This window comes from Astyanax mexicanus, chromosome 23 (assembly GCF_023375975.1).
Source record: "Astyanax mexicanus isolate ESR-SI-001 chromosome 23, AstMex3_surface, whole genome shotgun sequence".
Lineage (NCBI taxonomy): Eukaryota > Metazoa > Chordata > Actinopteri > Characiformes > Acestrorhamphidae > Astyanax > Astyanax mexicanus.
In genome coordinates this window covers 7000227-7026421 of record NC_064430.1, presented here as the reverse complement: position 1 = coordinate 7026421, position 26195 = coordinate 7000227, and the positions used below count along the sequence as shown (strand labels likewise).

At 43.5% G+C, this 26195-nt stretch overlaps 1 protein-coding gene across 4 annotated transcripts; it reads left to right on the top strand.

Moving 5' to 3' along the window:
* The first annotated feature begins 1402 nt into the window (after positions 1 to 1402).
* bdnf (brain-derived neurotrophic factor) lies at positions 1403 to 25021 on the top strand. 4 transcript variants are annotated; one of them, XM_022667082.2, is made up of 2 exons: positions 1403 to 1603; positions 23777 to 25021. In XM_022667082.2, the coding sequence occupies exons 1-2, from the start codon at positions 1601 to 1603 to the stop codon at positions 24650 to 24652; spliced, it is 879 nt and encodes a 292-aa protein (XP_022522803.1). In that variant the 5' UTR covers positions 1403 to 1600; the 3' UTR covers positions 24653 to 25021. The 4 variants fall into 4 exon arrangements, with proteins under 4 accessions (XP_022522803.1, XP_022522804.1, XP_007246974.1 ...); XM_022667083.2 differs by lacking the exon at positions 1403 to 1603 and adding an exon at positions 2772 to 3616; XM_007246912.4 differs by lacking the exon at positions 1403 to 1603 and adding an exon at positions 13663 to 14962.
* Positions 25022 to 26195: the final 1174 nt, after the last annotated feature.

Here is a 26195-nt window from a genome sequence, read left to right as displayed (position 1 = left end):
ATACTCTTTCACATCATCTACAAGTTTCAGAGTCTCAGAGCGAACCTTGGCTCACACTCGGATAAATACCACCTATTACTCATGTTACTTACCAGCACATTTTGTAGGGCACATGCAAGCATATCGCCTCGTCACTGCATAACAATTAGATGTCTGAGTGTGTGCTCACCGCGCGCGCAACTGATGGAATTTTACTGATAACACCGAAACGTTTGTACTTGGGACTCGTGACTCCAAACTAAGCACCGTTCCCGCTGGCGAGGTAAAAAAAAATAAAAAATAAATAAAAGACAGGAGACGCGTTGCCGCTCAGCTCCAAGTTGGCGAGGCGCACTGACGCGGATTCTCCTCCGTTCCGGGCTTTTTTTTCTTTCTTGTTTGAATCCCCCAACTGCTGGTGGTCTCACTTCAGCAAGGACAGGAGCACAGAGTGTTGCGCACGTGTGTAAGTACGAACATGGCACTTTTCCATGCATGGCAGCTTCTTAGCAGCTTCTTCTTTTCTCCATGCCATCACCTATCATCGCTTGTTGGCTTCAGCTGGAACAGCAGCAACATCAGCATCAGCACCACCAGCCTCAGAAGCATCAGCATCAACAGTAGCAGCAACAGCAGCAACAAGTCCCTCGAGAACTTTTTCCTGCGTATATTCCTGGTTGGGTCTTCCTTGAGGGACGCGAGCAGAAGATGTAGGCTGTAACGCTATAGCTAGGGGGATCCTTTGGGTGGGATATGGTTTGTTTGGGCTCTTCTTGGCTTCTTTGGTCCATTTCAGTTTTTGAGAGGAGGGGGATTGAGGGTAGCATCAATCAAATCAGACAGAAGTCTGGTGCAGGAAAAAAGTAAGTTGCCGTATGACGCGTCGTGTGTGTGTACAACAACGCGGCAACGACGAGGAGCGCGAAGGAGCGCTTACGGATAGTGACAATGATGGTGCGCAACTTTTTTATTTATTTATTTATTTTTCATTTATTTATTTATTTATTGTATATTCCCAGGGTTGAGATTTTCTCAAAGTTGTTTTGTTTTGTTTTGTTTTGCTTTGTTTGATTTGTATTTGTTTATATCATTATAATTATTTGTTTTGTTTCACACTGAAAGCCTAGAAAAAAAAAACTTGATCGGATCGGATCGGCATTCTGAATTCTTCAATCACGTATAGGACTACTAAGGGCGGTTGTCTCGGCGCGAGGGCACTGCGTAAAATCTATAGAGAGAGAGAGTAAGAGAGAGAGAGGGAGAGAGAGAGACAGAGAGGTGTGTGGGGTGGGGTGGGGGTGAGGAGGGGGGTGTGATGGTGATGGTGATGGTGGTGGTTGGTGGGGTTGGGGTGGGGTGGGGGGGTCTGGGGAAAGCGCGCGCCTAGCTTTTTGCTATTTGTCCTGTCGGCAGAGCCACCAAGGTGTTAGAGAGTTTAAGCACGCGGATATTGCAAAGGGTTATTAGATTCATAAGTCACCCCAAGTGGTGGGCGATCTTACTGAGCGCGGCAGAAGTTCTCATATGATGACTTCAAACAAGACACATTACCTACCAGCATCTGTTGGAGTGTGTGGATATTAAGACACTTTCTATCTCCAGGACAGTATTGGGGGGGAAAATGGTAAGTAGCGTCTGGGAACCAGTAGCTCCTGCTCTCGGAGGATGAGCAGATAGATGAGCGGATAGTCCTCACCACGGAGGAGGCTTTCTTTCAGAAACGAGCGCGTGCAGGCTTGCTTTGCGCTCTGCTGGTGCGAGGGGCTCATTGGTACAGAGGGAAAGAAAGAAGGAAAGAAAGAAAGAACTAACGCGCGCGTTTGTTGGAATGGGTGGTCTCTCTCTATCTCTCTCTCTCATGCCATGCTCTATATCTATCTCTCTATCTATCTATATAAATCTTTCTCCCTCTCTCTTTCTCTCTGTCTCTCTTATATGCTGAAGGCTAACATCTAGGCTATATCAGGGTCTGGGTCTGTGATACTGTTGGCTGAAGGTAGGAGAACTAAACTTTTAGTTCTGTGCTTGTGTATTTTCTCCTGTGATTCGGACACAGCAGAAAGAAAGGGGTGAAGAGTGAAGGGGAGAAATCAGCAAATCAGAGCTTGGGGATAGCGCAGCGCAGCGAGCACGAGGGCGCAAAAGCACCCAAGTGCGCCCAAATTGCGAGATTGCGTTGATTGCGTTGATTGCCTTGGCTTGTTTTGTTTGTTTGCGGTGAATATGGTGCCATGCCACGATGCGCATGTTTCGTGTTCATTGGTTGTTTATTTGTTTGTTAGCTTAATTGTATACCTAATTATTTGCGTGCTTGTTTGTTTATTTATTTATTTGTCTTGCTGCTGCTGTTGTTGTTGCACATGCAACATGTGCATGTGTAGACATGTCGATGATGTGCCCTGCAGGACACGCGAGCAGTGCAGTGTGCATCAAAACGCATTAGCTACAGAGGGAGGAGAGAGGGGTGAAGTAGGATAGGAAGGGTGGTGGTAGTGGTGGTTAGGGGGGGTGGTGGGTGAATATGTTTGGTGTGGGGGGAGCGTGTTGGGTACCTGTTACCTGTTACGGGGGTGGGGAGGGGGAGTGGGGGGTATGTGTTGTGAATGTGTGTGTCCTTTTGTGGGTAAGTGTTTGAAATATAAGAGTTCCTTTTGTGATGAACTAGTGAAACGTGAAGAAGAAAATAATAAGGGGGGGTTAGGTGATGTATGGTGGTGGTGATGGTAGTTGGGTATTGGCGGGAGGGGGGGGGGTTCTGTGGGGTGTTGGTGGGGGGGTCCGACCAACCAACATGTGATCAAATATTAACAAGACGGTCTTGTCTTGGCAAGGATGTGTTCACGTATTCACGTGACAACAAGGCGTGGGGAAGCAGCGATAGAATAAAAGATATCGAGTGGCACTTAACGAAAGTATAGATTTTTTTTGTTGCGATCTCTCGCGCTCCCTTTCTTGATCTCTCTCTCTCTGTCTTTCACGTGCAGAGAGTAACCAACCGTAGCTTTGCCGTGATTTCAGCACCATGGACAGCGGCACCGGCGCGGACTAGCCATCACTGAGTGGGACGTATCCAGGCTTTAGCTGGGATACGCGTGCTACGCGCGTTAGCTATAGCTACTTTTGTTGTTGCTGCTGCTGTTCTGCTCTTGCTTTTTCTTTCCTGCCATCATTTTTTGTTGTTTTGTTGTGGGGAGGGGGTGTGAGAAAAAGGGGAAGATAGAGTGATAGAGCGTGAGAGAAAAAGAGAGAGAGTGTAAGAGAGAGAAAGATAAAGAGAGAGAGAGATTCACATAGAGAGAGATAGAGTCTTCCAAAGGCAGCACCCCCCTAGCAAAGCAGAGGCAAGAACCGAGGAAGAAGAAGGGGGCGAAAAAGAAAAAGAGTGTGACAGAGAGAGAGAGAGAGGAAAGAGGGGGTGAAAAAAGAGAAAGAGAAAAGCTCCGTAGAGAGATCTGCTTTACTTGGAGCTCTTGGAGTTTTGACGCCACTTAGAGCTGCACGCTGAAAGTTGCCGTATAACTGCGCGCTTTCCGCAAGGCTCCGCTCTCGGCGCACATGCGTTAACTTTGGGACATGCAAGTGTTGCTCTTGGAGATCTAACCACTGCTGGTGGTTGTCAGCGCTTAAAAACACAAAGGTAAGGAAAGCTTACTTTTCCATTCGAATCATTCTCATTCCGGATGGCTGTTGTGTGCGGTGTGGGGAGGATTGTGTATCATTTTTGCGAAGTTTGGAAGGTTTGTTCTATATTTGGGTTTATTGAGGTTTTATTTAAGACGTCGTCACGCTCGGGCACACGGATTAAGGGCAGCAGTGTTGATGGTTATCAAACCGCGGGGAAAGTCTGATAGCTCTAAGCAAGGATAGCAAACATTGCAAACATAACGAACATAGCAAACCCCAAGCAAACTTGAGTGCCCATCATCCACTCAAGAAGAGGCACTTTGTTTTTAGCGGTATTTAAGCGTGTTTTTTTCCGGGCGCGTTTCGAGGCCGTGGCGATGGGAAAGTTACTGTAGTTCAGCAGGACGGGGTTATGACTCATTCATGGAGACGGGGGCTCGCTGGAGAAGTGTCTGTTTATATCTCACGATCTTATCAATGCAGCATCATTAAAGCGCGCGTGACGGAACATTTGTGGGGATGATAAGCAGGAGATCTGACGGATTTGTACGTTTTCGTTTTCGGTCTATTTCTGTCGTCTTTTGTCTTTCTTTTATCCTTTTAATTTGTGTGCATTTGTGTGTGTCTGTAGTGAGAAGGTAGTTTGAATGAAGATGCTCAGGGCTTTTGGTGCGTATGCAGCTCATCCTGCTTTCTCTCTTCCCATCCTCCTCATCATTATCATCAGCACTTATGGAATTCCTCCTTTATGAATGGAGCTCGTGTGTGAGTCGTGCTCCGGCTTGTTTTGAGCTCGTTTCGGACGCTGGAGGATAAAAAAAATAGGAAAGTCGGCACGCGCTGATTTGGGTTTTTAAAAACGGTTATTTCTGAGAGTAAAGTGTGCGTTTATGAATTTGTGAATATTTGTATTAGGGTATGAATGAATGAATATATGTACGTTTAAATGTATATATGGACGTAGGCTATGTATGCACGTGTGTATGTAAATATATGTATGTATGTCTGTCTGTCTGCCTCTCTGTCTATGTGTCTGTCTGCCTGGATATATCTGTCTGTCTCTCGTTTTTTTCTGTTTCTATTTATGTCTCTTCCCCTCGTACTCTCTTTCTCTCTGTCCATATATGATGTCTATATGTGGACAATATGTGATATCTATCTATCTATCTATCTATCTATCTATCTATCTATCTATCTATCTATCTATCTATCTATCTATCTATCTATATGTATGTACGTATGTATATGTATATATCTATGTATATATTTGGTGAGTTTGTTTGTTTTTCACCGGTTTCCTTAACCTGTCACGATCAATCTTTATTTTATGATTATTTTTTATCTCCTATTTTTTATCGCTTTAATCAGTATGCTATCTATGTGTCTGTGTGTGCGCGCGCGCGCCCCGTTTTGTGTGTGTGTGTTTTTTTTTTTCTTCTTCCGAAACGGCTCGTGCGTTTCATTCATGCCGAGATTTGGAGCCCCCCGTGCTCCAGCCTCGCGCACCCCACACCCTCCGAATCCCCCTTAGCACAGATACTACAGCAGATAAGCCAGCAGATCCAGCCCATTCATTCAGCACAGCTCAGCCGCATACACAGCACTGCCAGGGTTGCCAGCCCCGTTCCATCTTCCATTACTGATACTACACTACAGTCAAGCCCACCTCCATAGTCCCCCTGTCTGACCACAGATCCCATCCCGCCATCCCTTTAAAACTCCTCAGAGAGAAAAAGAGAGAGAAAAAAATCACCCCCTTCCCGAAGCCCCCCTGTCTCGGCCGAGCCCTAAAGGGGGGCTTTACCGTGGCGGCCCGCGCGGCTACAGCTAGAGAGGCAGGTTCGGGAAAGGCGTGGTCACGCAGCAGCGCTCCGTGCTCCACTGCCTCCGATGGAGGCGCCGATAAGGAGGCTAGAGGAACGGAGCGAGGAAATAGAGCGAGAGCGAGAGAGGGGGAAAAGACAGACCACCGCTATCATCATCATTATCACTATCTTCATCATCTTCATCTTCACCACCAGTATCACCAGTAAATGACTCTTTTTTGATCGCGTCTTTTCAGGGACCGTGCATTTTTCTGTGACATTTTTTGGCACCGGCTAAGTTCAGGGACTCGGTGGATATAATATTATGGGCCCAGGCAGGCTCGTGCTGTTTTTCTCCGTAGCCTACGTTGCGCGCACCCCTCTCCCGTCCCCTCTCTCTTTTGTATCCGCGGTATGCGCGGTACCGAGGAAGGCTGCGGGTCGGCCAGCGCGAGGACAAATAAACAGAAACAAAAAAGCTGGAGGTCAATCTGCTGTTAAATTGTGTTTCCATTGCTGATTTTGTTTTTTTTTTTGTTGTTGTTGTTGTTTTGTACATATCGAATCACGTTTGCAGCACCGGGGAAAATTGGCTAAAAAATTCGCTCGTGCTCCGCCGTACAGGTTGCCGCGAGCATTCACATTCACAGGTTATTTCTACGCATTTCTTTAATTGCGGAATTCACGTGTGAGTGTGCATTTCACGGAAATAGTATGCAAAATCTGATCTCTAAGGCAGTATAATTATTAAGAACATTTTTTAATTATGACTATAGTATATTAATGTTGCATTGTTCCTTGCTGTTGCTCTTGCTCGATGATGTGATGTGATTGCGCATTGTGATTGTCCTTTCTGGAAAGAAATCAAAATGCTATAAATCGACTCTGATTTCAAACCGATTGGAGCTGTTTTATTTATCGCGTGTCTTTGGCGTGTTTTTGCATGATAACGAAATCTTGGCACGACTCTAGTGACTGACTAATGTTGATTGCGTTGCAGATTGTTATGGATTTGCAACGCAGTTTTTGTTCTGCCTTAAAAATGTCAAGCCGTTGTTGTGTCTTGTTTTCTACATCCACCACCAGCAACCCATCGCCAATCCCAATCACCAGCACCTTTATACCCAACCACACCTTTTTCTCCTTAATGTATAGATTTATTAGTGAAATTTAAAAATGAATGTTTTTCACGAAAACGAAAAAGCTTCACGAAAAAGCTTCAGAAAAAGATGTGGATTCATGATGTGGGTGGGTGTGGGCTTGGGGGTGAAGATGGTGGTGGTGGTGGGGAGGGTGGTTGGAGGGTGAGAGTGGGAGGGAGGGGGTGTTGGGGGGGTTGGCACGACACACTTTGTATGTACGGAAGGTTTTTTTTTTATAGAACTTTCTGCAATGTACGTCATCGGACCAGTCCATAAATGGGGTTGTGTCATCTTAGTGAGAATCTCCCTCTCTACCCCCCTCTTTCTCTCTCTCCCTCTCTCTCTCTCCTCTGCGCTCTCTTATCGCTCTGCAGAGTTACTGTGGGCGTCAATAACAAATCTAAGAATGGTAGGTTTCACTCCACATAAGGCTGACTGGAGAACTGTAGCCAGGTTTTATGTGTTTATTTTTTCCCACACCATCACTGCTATTAATACAGTCATATTCATATCCAGAAGGCGGAAAGTGAATAAAAAACCGGGACGTGTACCAGATTTTTTTTTAGAAAAAATATACATTTATATAATATTTAAAAACGTGTTAATAATAGATGTGTGAACATTCTGCGTCCTGTTTTGATTGGATCGTTTTGATTGGATTAGAGCGGATGTGTTGAATTCCTCAGGGAAATAACGAGCGAGCTCGGTGAAAAAAAAGGCAGCAGTGAAAAAAAGGAAAATGCCTGCTGTTTTTTCCCTTTTAAATATTATTACTGTTATTATTTGTTCATTATTCTTTAAAATGTTAGAAATGTGAACACAGGCAAACATGAAACGATCCTTAACAAAATTAATAATACGAATAGTAATAATGACGATTGTAAAACGTCAATAGTGAAACGTTTTGAGATGGTCGGAATTTGTATCATTATTATTATTACTACAACTATTATTTTTATTATTATTAGCATCCGCTAATAATAATAATATAATTATAAACTCCTACTTTCACCTACGTTTAGTCATAATTATGCTTATTATTAGCATTATTATTATTAATAGCGTTATCATCATATAATCATTACAGATAACAGATTATCCAGTTCAATTTTAGATCTATTGATTTACACAAATATTAATAATCTTTAAAATGTATTTTTACGATTTGACGCAGCATGGCTGGTTAATGTATGAGAGGCTGGTGCGATGGATGGCGGGGGGCTTTCCTACCCCCCCTATTATTTTTTCTTCTTTTTTTTCTTCTCCTCCTGCGCAATAGAGACGTGCTGAACGACGCGCGCGCTCCATGGGCCTGCCGCGTGCCTCTCATTCATTCAGCCTCACGGTAGAATTAGTGATGAGGGGGCAGCTCGGGGTAGATGAATTGAGAGGGTGAGAGGAAGAAAGGGAGGGGTGAGGGGGTGGGGGCATTTGGAGGGCATAATTATCAATCTGGAAGTGTTAACAAGCTGTGTGTGAGCTTTTCTTTTGAAACCAATGAAACCAGTGATTCATAGGATTCGTAAAGTATATATTATGTGTATGTGTGTGTAATTAAGTCTTTATGTGTATGCGTGTTGTATTTGGTGTGTATGTCCATATATATATATATATATATATATATATATATATATATATATATATATATATATATATATGACCCCCAGTATATTCACATTGTCAGTTGGTTGGTTGGTGGGTTGATTGGTTTGGGGGTGGTTTGCTTTCTCTCTCTCTCTTTCTGCCTATTTATATTTATATATTTATATATAGTTTGTGCTGCTTGTTGTCCACCCACCTGTGTGCTCTAATCAGTGCTATAAAATGGAGTGATATTCTCCACCAATGTAGGAGAGCTGGAGAGCAGCACTAGTGCCGGTGCCTGGCAACTGGGGCTGCACCAAGGAATCCTCCAACTAACTATTCGCCAACGTCAGTGCACGGGTATGTACGCAAGACTCCTGCATGCCCCCCTGCGTATTACCTCTTGCGTGGTCGGAGGATGCTGGTGGCACCTGTACTTTGTGTGTGGAGATAGATAGAGAGAGAGAGAGCGTGTGGGCAAGAGGTTGGACATGTGTGGGAGGTGGCATGTGTCAGGCCATTAGTTGGGCTGGCTGTTTAGCACCAGTTTAGTTAGGGAAATTCATAACCTGTGTGCCATTTAAGGCAGCGTCTTCCGGTCAGTGCAGGCAAGTGGTCCAGAATTGCTCTTCTTATTATTCTTCTTCTTCATTATCTCTATCATCGTCATCATCCTCATATGGCTTCATGCATGCGCAAGATGATCAGCCGTTGTTATGCGGTTTCATCATTGGAATCATTTGCAATTGCATTTGTTGTACCTTGAGTTGGTTAATCAGAAACTGGCCTGTACTGTATGTAGAATCAGGATGACATGCTATCGAAGGTACCTGCTTGTTGAGTATGTCCAGAAAAGCTCACTTAATTATGTAAATACAGCTACAAGCCACAGGTGCAGCAGCTCAGAGGGACCACAGAGGGGCTAGATTACTGGCGGATGTGTGCAAAAGGATAGACTGCGGCAGAAGGCTTATACCAACATGGATACATTACCAGAAGATGTGGTGTACAGCACATGGGATAGATTACAAACCAGTGTGCAGGTTACGGTTAAAGTATACCTTCTCGCCACATACTGTATGTGTATGTATGAGGTAAATAGGTGTCTATGTTTAAGCCAGGCACCTGTGGTTAGCTTTCGGAGTATGTGTATTCCTGTAATTTCTATCTATTTTCCGTGTAAAGGATATAGAGACCTGTTGGTTTGGGTTGCTGAGGTGTTTTGCTATCTAATTTAAGGCGCTGAGGAACCCACAGTCCTTCAGTCTTAAGCTGAGAGACAGTCAGGGAGAGAGAAAGAGATGTGGGAGGGGTGGAGGGGGGCTAGAGTGAGTCACATACATACATACACATACACACATACACATACATATGAACATATTCATGAGCACACACATATACACACATACATATCACTCACCACGATTCCGATTCCGATTGACTCTCCTTCAGCTAGGCCAGCAAATTCAGGCACCCTGGAACGGGCAAACTACACCTAGTTCCACTGGGTGACTCATTCATTTCAATGCGGTGACACAGTGGAAATGCGAAGAGCCACTAGAAGAGTGTATACATACTCATACACTCGCACACAAACATGCAGCGCTCACACCGTCCCCACAAGCCTGGGAGAATATTGAGTCATACTGTAGAAGGTGGTGTTCCTGTTTACTGTTTTTAACACTTTTAAAACGAGCCACAGCCTCCGATTCATGCTCGTGTAGGTTATAGCGTGTGCTTGTTCAGTTCGTGCTTCAGGGGTTTAGTCAGTTTCTGAAAAAAAGTGCACTTCATGTTTCTACAGTGTTGAACTTGACCACTTCTGTACATCACTTCACGTCACGCCACGCCAGAAAGAAAGATTGCAGCAACAGTTGAAAATCTTGAAAGAGAAAAAAGGCAGTTCATGAACAGTTGCCTTAAGCTCCTCTTTAGTTTAAAATGTTGTCTCACATTCATCCATGCCATTACCAACAATGGTTCTTCAAAGGACTGCTCCAAAATATCTTGGAACCAAATCTCTTTACGTAAAAACATAAAAAAGTTGTGAATCTTCTGGCAGTCTTGGGTAAAGCTCACACATTTTGGCTCCTAGTAGCCTAAAGATCAAAGATTGAATGCTTATGATTATGCTCATGCAATTTGCCATCAGCAGCCAGAGTCAGAGAGAGCACAAGTGGCCATGCTTTCTCTGGATGTTTAGATGGGGCTGGCCCTCCCACATCAATATCATTGTGATGCTGGCCAGCACAGGTGTTTGTTATCTGATGCATCAGAGCTGGGGATCCGGCACTTTCTTTTAAGTAGTTGGTAGTTGGAAAAGAGGTGGTAGTTGACTACCCTAGTCCCTAGACCCTAATGTTGGAAGCTTTTCAAGTGATAAGAGGAGGTACCATAAGTGGTTGTGGTAATTGACTAAGCTAAACTAGAAAGAAAATCTGTCGAAATTCCACAAAAAGTGGTTAAATAGTTTCAGGACAGTGATGATATTCTAAGAACATAAAGGCCTACAAACAAAAGACTCAAAGATTTGCCAAACAGGTCCTCATCTTTGTTGTAAGTTTACGTCTACATCTACTTGTTCACTGAAAGGGCACCTTTACTAGCTGTTCACAGACTGTAGCATATCCTCTAAAACGTCAGCCCGGCCTCCCAGAATCTCAGGATCTCAGCAGGGTTTCCCAGGACCCCCGAGGAAGCTCCAGGAGATGACCAGCAGAGAGGTGTTTTTGAGAAAGCTGAGGTGACGTCATTAGCGACCCGACCTATTGGATAGAGACACGGCCATCGCTTCTGACGCCGCTCCGACTCTCTCAACATTCGTCGCAGCCCACGCCTCTCCGCCCTTTCCACGAAGACGACGACGACGCTGCTGCAAGCACAACCACCAGGTGGTCGCCATTGATAGCGGTCCAAGATTATGGGAAATACCAATGGGTTTAATAAGTGCTAGAGTTTTCTAGACCTTCAGTAGTGACTAAGACCAAAGTTCTAAGTGTTCTAAGTTGTAAGATGTTCTTAGATGATCTCTTATTTCTCGGCACTGTAGAACATAAGCATCCCAACTTTGTGCCAGGGAAAGCTGTTCCTCTATGCGGCTGGATATTGTGCTGCACTTGCAGTTCTGAGTGAGACTTACGTTTTTGTTTTTGTGCTCCTAATGAGAAGCAGAGTGATTTATTTATGAATTACCTGGCTGGAACAGCCCCGGCGCGCTATGTGTGTGTGTGTGTGAGGTTAATTCTTTTTTCTTTTTTTCTCCCCCTCTCTTGGAGTCATGTCGCTCAGCAATTGCTGATGCAACTCTTTGTCATCCAGAGTTTGCCCTCTCCTTCTGTGATCCTATGGGTAGTGCTATATTCATCTTGGCTTATCCCTATAGGGGCTTGGAGGAGGATGTGCGTATGAGTGTGTGTGTGTGTGTGTATAACTGTGTGTGTGGAGGGGGGGTGGGGTAAAGGTGATAGTATGCTTGTACGTTTTGTGTGCTTTGTATGAGTTGCACTGTGACTATTTGCACATTTCTTGCACATGCTTATATATATGTATTTGTGGGTCTATATGTGAATAGGCAATGAAAAGAAAGAAAAAAAGAGAAAGAATGAAATGATGAAGGAAGTAAATGAAATGATGAGTATGTGTATGGGGAGAGGGAAAGAGAGAGAGAGACAGAGCAGCTGTTGGCATCCTCTCTCATGCTGGGAGCAGCTAGGTCTGAAGCTCCTCCACCTCATTACCTTAGACAGAGAATAATCATGATCACCATGCTACCAACTCATCGCTATAAATCTCACATCAGAGGTCCAACAGCAGCAAGATAATGCTCCATAAGCATCTTAGCGAGGCGAAAAACCATACAGTCAGCAGTGCAGGGTGAAAAAGTCGAAGTGTAAAAAAACAAGAACAACCTCATATCTTGGCTTCGGATTAATTTTTTTGAAGGGTTATATGATGGTTGCTTCAGAAATCAATTTGGGTATTTGGGTTTAAATATTGCAGCTTCATTCTACAAGCATTGACGCCACCACCACAACCACCATCGCCGCCATCACCCCACCTCCCACTGTTTTAACCATAACTGAACGTTTCACACTTTTAATTTCACACCAATTGTCCTCCCCATTGACCAACAAGAAGACACGGCTCTTTTAAAAGCTGTAGGTCCCGCACCTGACATGCAAGCTCTTCTCGCAGGATACAGGACAATGGTTTAAGGTATCACGCATACAGACCTCCAGAACAGAATAGAAGAACCTTGATGTGGTGGAAATGAAAAGAACCTCTCTGTACTTTGAAGCTGCTTTTTTTCAATTCACAAAAGCAAATATCAGTTTCATGAGATGATCTACAGTCCTGTCACATGAAGGTGCTTCATTTGAACCCCTATGTTACCGTCTTATGTCTGTTAACAAACAATGGTACACAGCATGAATGAATAAACCAACGGATCTGCACTAATTCGTACAAGGAGAGAAGGTGGGGTTCAACCATAATTCCATAACATAATTTCAGCATTTGAAAGGTTTCACTGTGGAAAAAACACAGAAAACCATATCATCTCTACAATTCTGTATTATTACACTTATGTCTTAAATAATCTCTTATAATAATATCTTTAGAACATGTAAAAGAATTGTTGAAAATGTCATCAGGATAGAATAAATTTATTGTCGTATGAAATGCATCATATGATTCGAATGTTTGTTATAGTAATGCATAGAATAAAAATTGGTTACAATTGTAATCTCATTTTTATGACATATGTATATAGACATAGAGTGATGCAGGCTCATTGTTGTAATTATGACAATATTTATTATGAGTTTAATTAAGAGACATTACCTCAAAGCCATCATTATATAAAATATCACAAATTCTTTATTTATTACATATACCATTGTAACCCAATTATGAGACATCTCCCTTATGATGACATGTTTAGTCATCATGTGACGCAGTCACAGCCTTGAAGTTATTAAGAGTAGCATTCATCATTACATTAGAGGCAAGTAGCCTATAATCAAGTCATTCCCACATACTGCGTCATAACCACGGGAAGCCTGAAACTCGTTAGTATGAAGAATGACTATGACACATTTTTATCTACCTATATATTTATGGCAGAAAAAATGTTTTCATAGCCATAACAAAAGGAAATACACCGTGGAATAAAATAACTAGCGTATGATTATGAATCGTAATTGATTCCTACATTTTTGAGTGATTTTTAGAGTTCGTGAACAGAGCAGCACAGCTTCCCCGTGTGGTTCAGTGTTACGAACGCGAGCACGAACCGATTCCAAACGATTCACTATTCACTCATTTAGAGAGAAACTTTTTACAAAGCAAAGCTTTTATTATTTATATGATTTTTACCGTGATTTATCAGTGTGTAGACCACAAAATACTGCGAATTATTAATCTTAAAAGTACAAAATCACAGTTTAACCATAACCTGTGCCAAAATCTGTCTAGAAAGCTCAAATGCAAAGTTTCATATTGTAGGTTGTTATGTCACATTGTGATAACGCAGGCTGCAAAAAAAAAAAAAAAAACATTTAATAATTTTTTAGACTGTAACGTTTTCTAGAGCATTTTCTAAACTGGTCTGAGCCCAGTTTTTCAAAAGCATCTTAGCATTAAGAACATCTTAACATGGAAAAAAGTGTATATGGTCAGTGTTAAGTTCCCTTGATCATCTGAAAAAAACATCTTAGTGCTAAAAAACGTTTGTTTTTAGAAAAATGCTATGATACTATGAGAATACAGCTCTGGAAAAGAGACCACTTGAAAATGGTGAGTTTCTTTGATTTTACCAAATTGAAAACCTCTGGAATATAACCAGGCTGAACTTCTTGAATATTTGCAGGAGTGGCATAAAGTTATCCAAAAGCAGTGTGTAAGACTGGTGGAGGAGAACATGACAAGATGCATGAAAACTGTGATTAAAAACCAGGGTTATTCCACCAAATATTGATTGAAATACTGAATATTAACTTGTTGTTTTAGATTATTTGCGGTCTGAAAGCTCTGCATCTTTTTGTTATTTCAGGCATTTCTCATTTTCTGCAAATAAATGCTCTACATGACAATATTTTTATTTGGAATTTGGGAAAACATGTTTATTTTACTAAAACATATACCTATAAATAGTTAAATCACAGAAACTATTTTTTTCCAGAGCTGTATATGTACGTGTTTATTATAAGCATCGTAGTGCCGGACCGTGCGCCGCTGAATCACATGCACGAATCGATTCGCAGAATCGACTCTAACTGAATCGAACTCCTCCTCATCACTGTAAACTCACTCACTCACGGAGGGCAAGCGTAAAAAAAAAGCCATCCAGCGGCGGCGAGGGGTCACGTGCCACTACGTCACGCCTAGGTACCGTGGTCGCGAGGAGCGGCGTGCAGCCCCGTCATTCGGAGCTCGAGAAGTCGCCGTGTCCGCGCGCGTTCGCCGTGTGCGGTGGCTTAGCATGCCGTCCGGAGAGCCAGCAAACGCAGCAGCAGCAGCAGCAACAACCGCTCAGTCATGGGAGTGCGTCGCCTCGACCGCGCAGTTTCCACCATCAATAATTTAACTCGTTTGCTGCGAAGCTGAAAAAAAGAGCTGCGAGACGCGAAAGAGCGAGCGGCGAATTGTTTTCGGGGGGAATAAAGAAAGAGCGGACGGGCTTTTTTATTCTTCTTTAAAAAGGAGAGAAAAAGAAAAGGAAAGGAAAGGAGAGGAAAGAAAAGCAGGGAAGAAACGAGACGAGACAACATCCCAGATGACACTGTCCTGCTGAATGGTCTCCTTTACCCACTGGACAGTAATTAAAAGGTAGGAGTTTTTGTGCGAGAGTGAGAAGTTCTACGTTTTATTTTAAAAGTAAGCTTTAAGCAAGCTTACTTAAACTAGCTTAAAAAGAAAAATAATAAGAAAAAATAACTAGTAGTAGTAATAGTTTTTTTATGAGAAGGAAAAGAGGAGGAGTAAAAGAAGTAGTAAAATAGTAAAAAAAAAAGTAGAAACATGGAAGAAGGGTGGAGTTTGTCATTTTAAAACGTACAATCAAATTAAGATAAAAACGCACCGTGTGAAACTTTATCCGCGTGTTCATTAATAATAATGATTGAGAAAAAAAGACGTCCCCACGTCCCATTATTATCATCGCCACTAGGTTGATAGAATGTTCTGTTATGTGCTATGTTCTGTTCGTGGAAAATGAACGGGCTTGTCTGTGGAATCCTCAAAAAAGTGTGTTGTTTGCCTTCTGGTTAAACTCTTACCTGGGGCCATGTGGGTTTTTTTGTCTTCTGCATTGTGCGCGTTCTTGAACGAAGCGAGCGTCAAAGCAAAACAAACAAAAACAAAACATCCGCGTGCGACTGTTTGCCACTTTGTTGTTTGTTTTGTAAAAGCGTGCATCCGACTAAAGAAGAATAGTATAGGCTAATAAAGTAGTTTTTAATTGCGTAAAGTTTGCTTTGTTTTTGCATAAGTTATTGTAGTTGTTCATCGCAGAGAACCTATAGGTTTTAACGGCTGCGTGATGCGTGAAGTGATTTGGACACGTTTGGAAGTTTGTTTATTTGTTTGTTTGCATGGAAGTCTTGAGTTTGGGGCACGCAGTTAAGCTATAGCTAATAAGGCTTCATAGAGGAAACTTGAGCCCTACGGTTAGACCTACAGTGTAGGTAAGCTAGCTCGTTAGTCTAGCTGAGCCCCGTGATCAAGAAGACTGGAACTTTGTGGATATGTGCTATATATATGTATATGGGTATAGGTTAACTTTTTTCTTTTTAACAACGTTTGTGCGTTGTCAAGTATTTGAATGAAGGTGTTCTGAAGACTACTGAAGTCTGAAGTGCGATGCAAATGAGCTCACTTGACTTCATCCAGCCGTCGTGCCTCACATTGCTTGACAGTTTCAATGATTTATTAGCATCCGTGCGCTCAGGCCTATCAATATTTCTAATTAGCTTAGTGCTTAGTGGACTTAGTGCACTCACAGGATGGAAGTGGATGCTTATGAACGTTAAAATGAACGGTAAAGTGGTTTAAGCAGGCTGGATTGGATCTTTTCGAGTGTTTAAAGGTATAAAGTGGGAGACTCAAGACTTTTGCATTTTGCAGTTTTGGTGGCTTGTAGAAGAATACTTGTTGTTGTTGAGCTCTTAATTATCCATGAGTTATGTAGGCAAATACATGCATGCATACATGCATTTGAGCTTCTCAATTGAACTATTTTCAATGCATGCCTGTTTTCTTTCCTACTTTCTCTCTTTTTCTGTTTGTGCATGCCTGTGCACCATGCAAGTATAGCCTATATACGTGCACTAAGTACAAGCACTGAGCCAAGCTCGCTCACTCCTTCCTCGTTTGAAACACCAGCCAATGTTTTTATGCAGACAAATACGCCATCTAGCGTTAAAGCTCAGGTAATGCCCAGCCCCGCCAACAGGAGCCCCACACTGTTGGATCATGTTGCTGCTGATGCTCCCTGGCCTGTTTTCTAACAGCAAACTCCTATCAGCTACAACAAAGCTATCCTTTACGCTTTTTATTGGATCAAATGGATTAAAAAAACACAACAGGACCCTGGCCAGACTTTCCGAACAGGACTCAAGACTTGGCGAGCCTTTCAAACATGCTCCTAATAGCTTAGCAACAAAGTGGCCTACATGGAAAGAGCACCTACCGGCACCGCAGTCGCAAATCTTGGATGATATTTCCGACGCGGGTCTTGCCAGTGCTCGTCCTTTCTCCTGTTACGTGAAGAGCCGAAGCTTATACATTAATCATCAGCGCACTAAAGTTTAATTCGGTTCGGTTCCCCACTTTCCAAGAGGCAGGAGGCCTACCTCCTGACAGGCTCGAGAACCTCAGGAGGAAGCAATTAGGCTACCGAATACACCCAGAGTGCTTTAAATTAAAAGTAGCTAAAGTAGCTTTGAGAATGTGACCTAAAACAAGAGGACTGTCAGGGCCGTCTCCACAGGTTTGAGCCTTGTTTGAACACTTTTTGTAGTTTGGAATGTAGGTTGGAACCTCCTAAGAAGACCAAACCTTAAGAGAACCCTAAAGTAAAGTATTGTAAAGTAAAGTTGTAGAAACAATTGTGTAGCCAGCCAACCAGGAGAAGGAATTAGAAGCTAGAAAGCTAGAAAGCTTCTAAGTAAGAAAAAATCCCTAAAAAACCAAACAAAAAAACCCTCAGCATCTCACCAAAGCATCTTGGTGGGTGCCTTAACGTCTGCACGACAGCTGTGTTACATTGTGGTGAGGAAGCACAATTACCTGAGGATGTACTTCAAAGGACCCAGTGTATTTCTTGCACCCACTAAAACGGAGCAAAAGGTCTTTGTCTGGGACAAAATCTTTCCAAGCCTTGCTGCCATTTGCTGCCGTTTGATCCCTCCCTGAGATTAATGATTAGCTTGGCATGTTGCCTCTAAATGCAGTTTTCCCCCTTTTTATAACGCTGAAGCAATTTGAGTTGAGCTGTTGTCGCCACAACTTACGAAAAGCTTCTTTTTTCTTCTTTTTTTTACATTTAAGTGTACACTTTGGTCATTGGCTGGTTATTTAGAAAGGGGGTAAGCCTAGCTCTAGACTACACAGCCTTCTGAATTGAGATTGTCTATTAAAAGAAGAAAAACAACAAACAGTTTAGGACTAGAATTAAATCCTAGTCTGGGATTTAAAAGTACCCTTTAAACTTTATTTTAGCTTAAAAAAAACTTGGCTGCCCTAAACTTAAGCCAAGTGCTTGTTTGTCAACAGGTTCTGCTAGCTCACAAGCACTCACTTTCCACACCACTCTCCAGTCTCGTACTAGTGCTGCTTTTATAGAGATCAAGAGGATATATGAGCTTTTGTTCTGATCTATATATATATATATATACATATATAGCTATTTTTTTTGCAGTAACGTACTTGCTCTTGTGAAGATCAAGAAGCTATAGAAGCTTTTGTTTTGAAACGTGAGTGCACGTTTGCTTTGAGGTTCTTGCTTTCATGCTTTGAAGCATGAAGACCAAGACTAAGAAGATACAGTATGTGAGGTCTGCTTTCTTGTGATCTTTTTTTAGGAGAATTAAAACGTGGAAAAAAAAGAAGATTTTACTTTTCTCGTCGAGTGCCAAAGCTAACAGAAGCTTCAGTTAGTGCTGCACTTTCATGTTGGCAAAGTCGCTTCTGTCTGTCAGGAGAGGGATTTCTGGTGTAATCCCTGCATGGCATGGAGACTTAAGCAAATAGAGTTGCGGCAAAGCAGGAGTGTGCAAAAAAGCGAACCGCCCTGTCCTACCAGCTCTTCTCTAAACAATTGAGCAGGTGCACATTGCAACTGCCCCCAGAGCAGAGCAGCAACAGTGGTAGCAGTCATGCTCGAGCAGAGATCAATCAGAGTTCGCAATGAAAAGTGTCTGAAAGTGCTCCCGCTAAGCCTCCTGGTTTGTGTAAGTGTGTGTAAGTGTGTGCGAGTGTGTATGTGTGTTGTGTTGTGGCTCTAGTATCAAATACAGCTGTGTAGATACTAGATAGCGTGTCATCGCTGCGCCTTTAGGATCCTTTGTAGGATGAGATCGCAGGCTTGTGTGAGAGATACAGATGCTTCTATGAGAGGCCTACCTGCTGCCAATGAACCTTCAAAGGCCCAGCAGAGCATCTGTACTCTGTACTCTTCTTCTATGGCGATGATGTGGTATAGGTATCACAAAAGAGGTACAAAAAAAAAAGAAAACGGCCTGATCTCTGGCCTGTGTTTGCTTTCAGCACCACCACTTCAGCAGATATTCTCATCCCCACGCTACCTGTGTACGTAGGTAGGTGGGTGGGTGAGTGCGTGTGTGCATGATTGCATGCATGTGCAAGCACACGTCGTGTTTGTGTGTATAGTGTATATATACGCCGCTGACAGGATATTGATATCAGGAGCGTGAGACGCAATAGAGGAGGAAAAACACACACGTCCCCGCATATTAAAGCGGAACAAACGCGTCCGCAGCGGTAATTTGGTTCTCCCTTTTCTGGTTTGAACAAGATAGAGGGTCTGGGTTATTGCCGACTCGGTCCCAGAGCAATAAACTGATTCACCGTCTAGATTGCGTTTTAACAGGAAGGTGATTGAGAGCATAATCCATATTGATTCGCCTGATGGAAACAGGAAATAGCGGAGTTAGAAATAAAATCGTTTGTTGTTCCTGGTGAGAGGGGACCCCAGAGGAATGGCAAGCAATTGCAAGCTGATGAGTGCCACTAAACCCCCCCGTCACCACACCACACCACCCCATCACATCACATACACACTGATACACACATACACACTCCTCCTTCCCGCCTTCCACCTCCCTGCCTGCCTCCCTTCCTCCGGTCTGCCTTGGAGACCTGGAAGAGACGTCATCAGGGTTGTTATGCTGAGAAATGACGCTCAACACCCCCTCCCACCACCACCACCCTGCACACTCCACCTTCCACACTCACACTCACACACACATACATACTGTAGATAGACACACATACACACACATACATATACACCACCCTTCTGATGCATAAAAGACTGTCTGAGTGAGTGAGTGAGAGAGAGAGTGAATGAGTGTAAGATGCAATCTAGTCTCCCACTCTTCCTCTCCATCTCCATCAGCCGCTATATCCCAGCTTATAATCAGTCGAGTGAACTCAGTGTCCAATGACTGTTCTCTTCAGCCCACCTGCCGCTCCTCTTTGCACAGTGCTTGATTTTGTAGCACAGAGGCAGAGAAAACTGCTGAAACAGCTCTGCACCGGCATCTAGTCTACTGTAAGTGCTATCTGGGCCATATGCACTTTCTTTTGTGTGTGTTTTTTTCTTGTTTTCAATCTTTTTTTTGTTAATAAAGCACATCCGGGCAGGTACTGGAGTAGTACAAGGCCAGGTTCAGTGGGAAGCCTTTCCTGCTTTCCTGTCACTGCCACTGATGTACTGACGTTTTCCTGCGTTATCTATCATTCAGTAGCACCCGCAACTTATATAAATACCTCCCTCATTAGAGGGACGACAGATGTTTGCTAATTGGGATCATCATGAAACTGGGGCAGTTACTGGGCTGTGGCCCTGTAAGTGTGCCTGTGCCTGTGTGAGTGCGAGTACATATATATATATATATATATATATATATATATATATATATATAATATGCATGCACGTTCCCTACATCAGGGCCGTTCCGAGGGAGCAAGGAGGGGCGCTGCCGAAAATACATCCATCCCATCCCTGAAGATGTAACACATTTGGAGGCATTTCAAACAAGTGAGCGAGTGTGAAATAAGGTGGCATTGGAGCCTTAATCCTCTCGGCAGCACTTTAAAAATCCTCTCTGAAAAAAAAAAGGTTCCGCCGAGGTAATTGCTGACAGTGTAAGAAGCTTTTTTTTTTCTCTCTCTCTCTCTCTCTCTCTCTTTCTCTTTTTTCTTCTCCCTTCTTTTCCATGACTGGAAAAGCTGACGGGCTGAAGCATCTCTTTTTTTTGAAGCAGCGCAGTGTGCACAATTTCTTGCGCCGCACCTCATTTGATTAGCATTGATCTGCCCTCCACGGATGTGATCCCACCCTGTTTGTTTGAGTGTTTATTTATGCATTTATTCACATATTCACTTTCTCATTTATCGATTTCGGTTTATAAATATATATATATATGTATATCTATTTATTTACACCAGCGTGAGATTTCTTGAAGAAGGTCCCCTCACACTTCATGCACACGTGTGCTTGCTTACACAGGCACACGCAAGCACACGCACAAAAATCTAATAGAGCCTGTGCGCACGCGCAGCGCGTGTGCTGAGTGCCCCAAGGGGGGGGACCGGAGTGCTCATTAAGGAGAGGCTCTGCCATATTCTGAATCGAGACCGTGGGACTCCCAGCCCGACTATTTATAGCTGCCGTGTCTCCATGGCAGTCACCGCTGCGCCGCTGAAGCGCAGCCTCGGCCCAAGACGCCAATTAAGAATGAAACAAAAAAAAAGCGCCTTTTAGGCTGGGGCGTGGCCCACTCTTTTTCTAGACCCCCCTCCTTCCCCAACACACACACAAACACACACACCTCCACCCATTCCCATTCCCTCCACCCACTTGGGTTCCATCAGTAAGCGAGCGCATCCTCGTTTCCTGTGCTGAGGCTGCTCGGGGCAGAGGGAGGACGCAGGGAAACTGGGATGGACGAGCCTTGCTGCGGCGCTGGCTATTTTTAAAAAGCACCCCCCCCTTCCCTTGCCTTCCCCTCCTCCCCATCATCATCATCAGCACCACCACCACCACCCCTCCTCCTCCTCCTCCTCCTTCTCTTCACCCCAGTCCCTCCTCCTCCTCTCCTCTTCCTCCTCAGGAAGAAGGAGAGCAAGCCAGGGATATCTCTCTTTTTGTTGTTGTTGTTGTTTTGGTTGTGTTTTTCGGATTCTCCCCTCTCGCTGCCTCGCCGATGATGCTCTTGCACTTGCACGGGAGGCATTGTGGCGGCGAGCTTTGGGATGACTACGGATGCGATGAATTGCTGTGACTCATAGGGGCTTCAGAGAGGTAAGGGAGAGGAAGAGAGAGAGAGAAGGAAGGAATTAAGAGAGAAATAGAGAGAGAGAGAGAGAGAGAGTAGAGAATAGACTAGAATAGCGAGAGTGCTCTGTAAGGGATGTCCTGGGATTCTCTGCATCTTTCCAGGGGAGGGTGTCAAAGGCCACCTTGACCCACATGGAGAGGGCATAGAGTGGTTGTACTGAGTAAATGAATGAATGGATGGATAAATGAATGAATGAAGGAATGAATGAATGAATGAATGTCTGTCTGTCTTTCCATCTTGTCTGTCTGTACATCTTGTCTGTCTGTCTGTCTGCCCGCATCTGCCTCATATACCTCGTATTACTCTCTAAGTGATCATTCTTCTATTCTGATCTCTCGCTCTCTCTTGCTGTCTCTCTCTCTCTCTGTGTTTTCATAGTGTCCTAAACCCGTTCTCGCTGCCCCCTCTCCCCTGCATGTCCTTGCATGTCCATATCTTTCCCTCCAAGAGCGGAAGAGGTGAATTGAGACGTTGAGCAGCGAATTTAGCGAGCGCTCCCTGAAGACCTGCACCATTCATAAAATCGTCTCAAAGAAGACAGAGTTAGTTGATCAGGCAGTGGCACAGTTTCTCATGTCTCACGTTGCAGCATGGGAGCAGTGAAATGAAGAGTGCTCCCAGCACATCACGTCTATCTATCTGTTTGTCTATCTATCTATCTATCTGGAGTCTGTGAGTTTACCAAGTTTGGCACAGCTGGTTTGCATTTTCAGAGTGCTGTGGAGGTTTTGAGGAAGTCTCAGGCTTAGGCTGTATTTGATGTTGAGGGGCAGGTAGTTTTCAGCATCCTGGGAGAGAAATTTACCTGTCAAATGAATGCAGCGTTTGTTATACCGCCAAGGTCTCTGAAGGACTTTTACTCAGGCAGTGGAGAGCGATAAAAGCCCGTGGCCATGCGTGTAGGGACAGTGCTCTGATTCAGACATCAGGGTGGCAGTGGTGTGATGGGATGCTGGAGCAGACTGGCTGCCCTCGCAGGAGAAGGGAAGGAGGAGTGTGGGGATGGAAGAGAAGAGGAAGGAGGGAGTAGGGAGTGGGTGACAGCCTCTCATGTCCTCCTAATGATACTCCAGAGTATCTGTATTTAGCCCTCTGTTTGTGTGTGTGTGTGGGGACAGATCCGGTGTGCTGCGTCAGTAGTGTCGACGCTCCCCGCGGGCCTCCACTTGCCAGCAACTAAAAATGAAACAAAAGAAAATAACAACTTGGCGTGTTGTGTTTCTGCTGCCGCGAAGTGGGAAGCTGATTTTAGAGCCGCGACTCTGATCGCAGCTTCCACTGGAGCATCGCACACCCCGCGGGGGGAACGATCGTAAACGAGCCAACAAGCACTTCAGGGAATCAGCTCTAATTGACCAGAGTAACAAAAAAGGAAAGAAGAGTTCAGCATCACGTTAATGTGCCATTAACATAATGGTTGACCTGCAGTAATGAGGCATCTGCAACCACACTTTACTGCTCGCACAACTCCTCGCCATCCTGACTTTACAGTGGTTTATACAGTGGCTACGATACTAAAGATTTACAACTGAATATAAAGCCTGTGGTTCAGGAAGATAAAGGGATTGGGATTTTAAGGGCTATTAATGATCTCTGTAAATGGTTTCATTTAAAAATTTTATTTGAATAAGTAATCAAATCATTTTGTTCTTTTTATTTCTATTTCCCTTATTTAGCATCATCACATCATTGGCATTATTCATAGTTTAATCTGTGTTGTTTTTTTTCTTTTATAGTGCAGCAAATCAGTAGAACTCATGTCGCCCCCTATGCTTCCTTTGGTGTACTACAATTTGTCAGTTATCAGTATGATTATAATAGAACATTAAAAATGCAAATATTTTTCCCGTAAACAACTAAATTAAAAAATCATATTAGCAGCTGTGTAAAAAAAACTAAAATCTAAAGGTTTTGTAACTAAACATTTTTCCTTCTCTCCATCCCTCATTCTTTCTACCCCTCTTCTTACTCTTCTACTCCCCAACCCCTCTCTCATATTTCCCTATTCTTCCTTTTCTCTCTGTCTCCGTTCTTCTTTTTCTTTACCTCTGTCCAGTTCCAACAGGTCAGAAGAGTGATGACCATCCTGTTCCTTACTATGGTTATTTCATACTTCAGTTGCATGAGAGCTGCGCCCATGAGAGAGGTCCCGGGCGTGCAAGGAGGGGGCCACCGAGGCGCCGAGGGCTACCTGGGGGCCGCCGCCGCCGCTGTGGCCTCGGCCGGCCGGGGCCACGGGACTCCACAAAGCGGGGGTGGGCTGCCCTCGCTCACGGACACTTTCGAGCAGGTGATCGAGGAGCTGCTGGAGGCGGAAGGAGGCGCGGCGGAGGACGAGGAGGTGGCGGCTGGGGCGGTGCAGCACCTGGGGCCCGGGGTGGACCAGGGCCAGGGAGGAGGGGGCCCCGTGTCGGCGGCAGCAGCGGTGGCGGCCGAATCGAAGGACGTCGACATGTACGCCTCGCGGGTGATGATCAGCAACCAAGTGCCTTTGGAGCCGCCGTTGCTCTTTCTCTTGGAGGAATACAAAAACTACCTGGACGCCGCCAACATGTCCATGCGCGTGCGGCGGCACTCGGACCCCGCTCGGCGCGGGGAGCTCAGCGTGTGTGACAGTATTAGCCAGTGGGTGACAGCCGTGGACAAAAAGACGGCCATCGACATGTCCGGCCAGACCGTCACCGTCCTGGAGAAGGTCCCGGTGGCCAACGGTCAGCTGAAGCAATACTTTTACGAGACCAAATGCAACCCCTTGGGTTACACAAAGGAGGGCTGCCGAGGAATAGACAAGCGGCACTATAACTCACAATGCCGGACAACCCAGTCGTACGTGCGAGCCCTCACCATGGATAGCAAACGGAAGATCGGCTGGAGGTTTATACGGATAGACACTTCGTGTGTATGCACATTGACCATTAAGAGGGGGAGATAGTGTACACAATGTATAGATTTTATTCAGAGTTCTAAAAAAACAGAGAGAGAAAAGAGTAAATATCTATTTGTATATATACATAACAGGGTAAATTATTCCGTCAGATGAAAAATTTTATGGACTGCATGTAAAAAAGATGAAGTTTATACAGTAAAGTGATACTACAGTCTATTTATTGAACATATTCATGACCTTGTAAACAATTAAAAAAAGATCTGATCAGTCATTTGCGCCCAGTTCAAATTACTATATCACATTCCTCCAGACATTGTGGTTTTTTTACGTTGCCAAGAACTCAAGAAATGAGGGGAGGAGAGCAGAAAGGGAGAATTACATAGGAAACGAAAGAGACAGAGAGAGAGAGAGAGAGAAAGAAAGAAAGAAAGAAAGAAAGAAAGAAAGAAAGAAAGAAAGAAAGAAAGAAAAAACAAACTTGCATGCTGCTTCAATTGTGAATTGAAAAAAAAAAAAACGATACAAACTGTCCATTTAAGGAAAGCAAGGAATCTTTTCCGACCAAAACATTCTGTTTACATTCTCAGCAGTGACAGGACGTCCTCCTCTTAAAGTACTTTATCTGTTTCCTATTCTAAAGTTCTCAAGGTAATGTTGGAATTACATACTATGTCAAGGTGCTGTTGTCAAAGCTTTGCTGTTTATTTTTTTATCCCCACGAAATGAAAGAAAAAATACTATAAAAACTATATATATATATATATATATATAAATATATATAAAATCTATTCATTGATATGTTCTGGATTAATATAATTCATTTTGTATGTTGTGAAGTTGTTTGCAATATTAAATTGAAATATTTGAAGAAATAAAAATGACTATAGGCAACTGAAAAACTGAAAAAAGCAATGTCAATAAAGTCTGAGCTCTCCCTTTGCAGGTTTAAATTCAGCACAGATATCGGAAAACAGAAGATTACCTTCTATATTATTATAATATATTATTTCATATGTAAATTGGTGTTGCTTGTCAGAGATTGAGGCTAGTTTTGGACTAGTTTCCAATTCTACAGAATATTGGCCATACTTTATAGTATGTTCTGTGTCTGAAAACTAGACTTTTATTGTGAAGAGGCAGAATCCTTTATGAACCTGGTTGTGAGCAACGTTGAAACCGGAAATCCAGATTAAAGGAGAACACTGGTGTGAAATGGGCTTTTGTTATAGTGAAACATGATAATGATTATAAACTTTTGTTGAATAGCCCACCTCTGCTCACCCTCAGCATTTTGAAATACAGGGCTTTTAGTTGATGCTCCCAACTGGCTTGCAATGCTAGTGGTAGGGGCATAGTGTCGCCCATGCAAAGAAATGGCTATTTTTACAGCATTAACGAGGCTACAAGGTACTGTATGTATAAACAGTATTTTATACATATATATATATATATATATATATATATATATATATATATATATATATATAGTTTTTTAATAAAGTGTAGAGCTACTTTGAGCCTTGCTAATGATATAAACATAGCGATGCCTCTAATGCTAGCATTGTTATCCTGTTGGGAGCATCAGCTA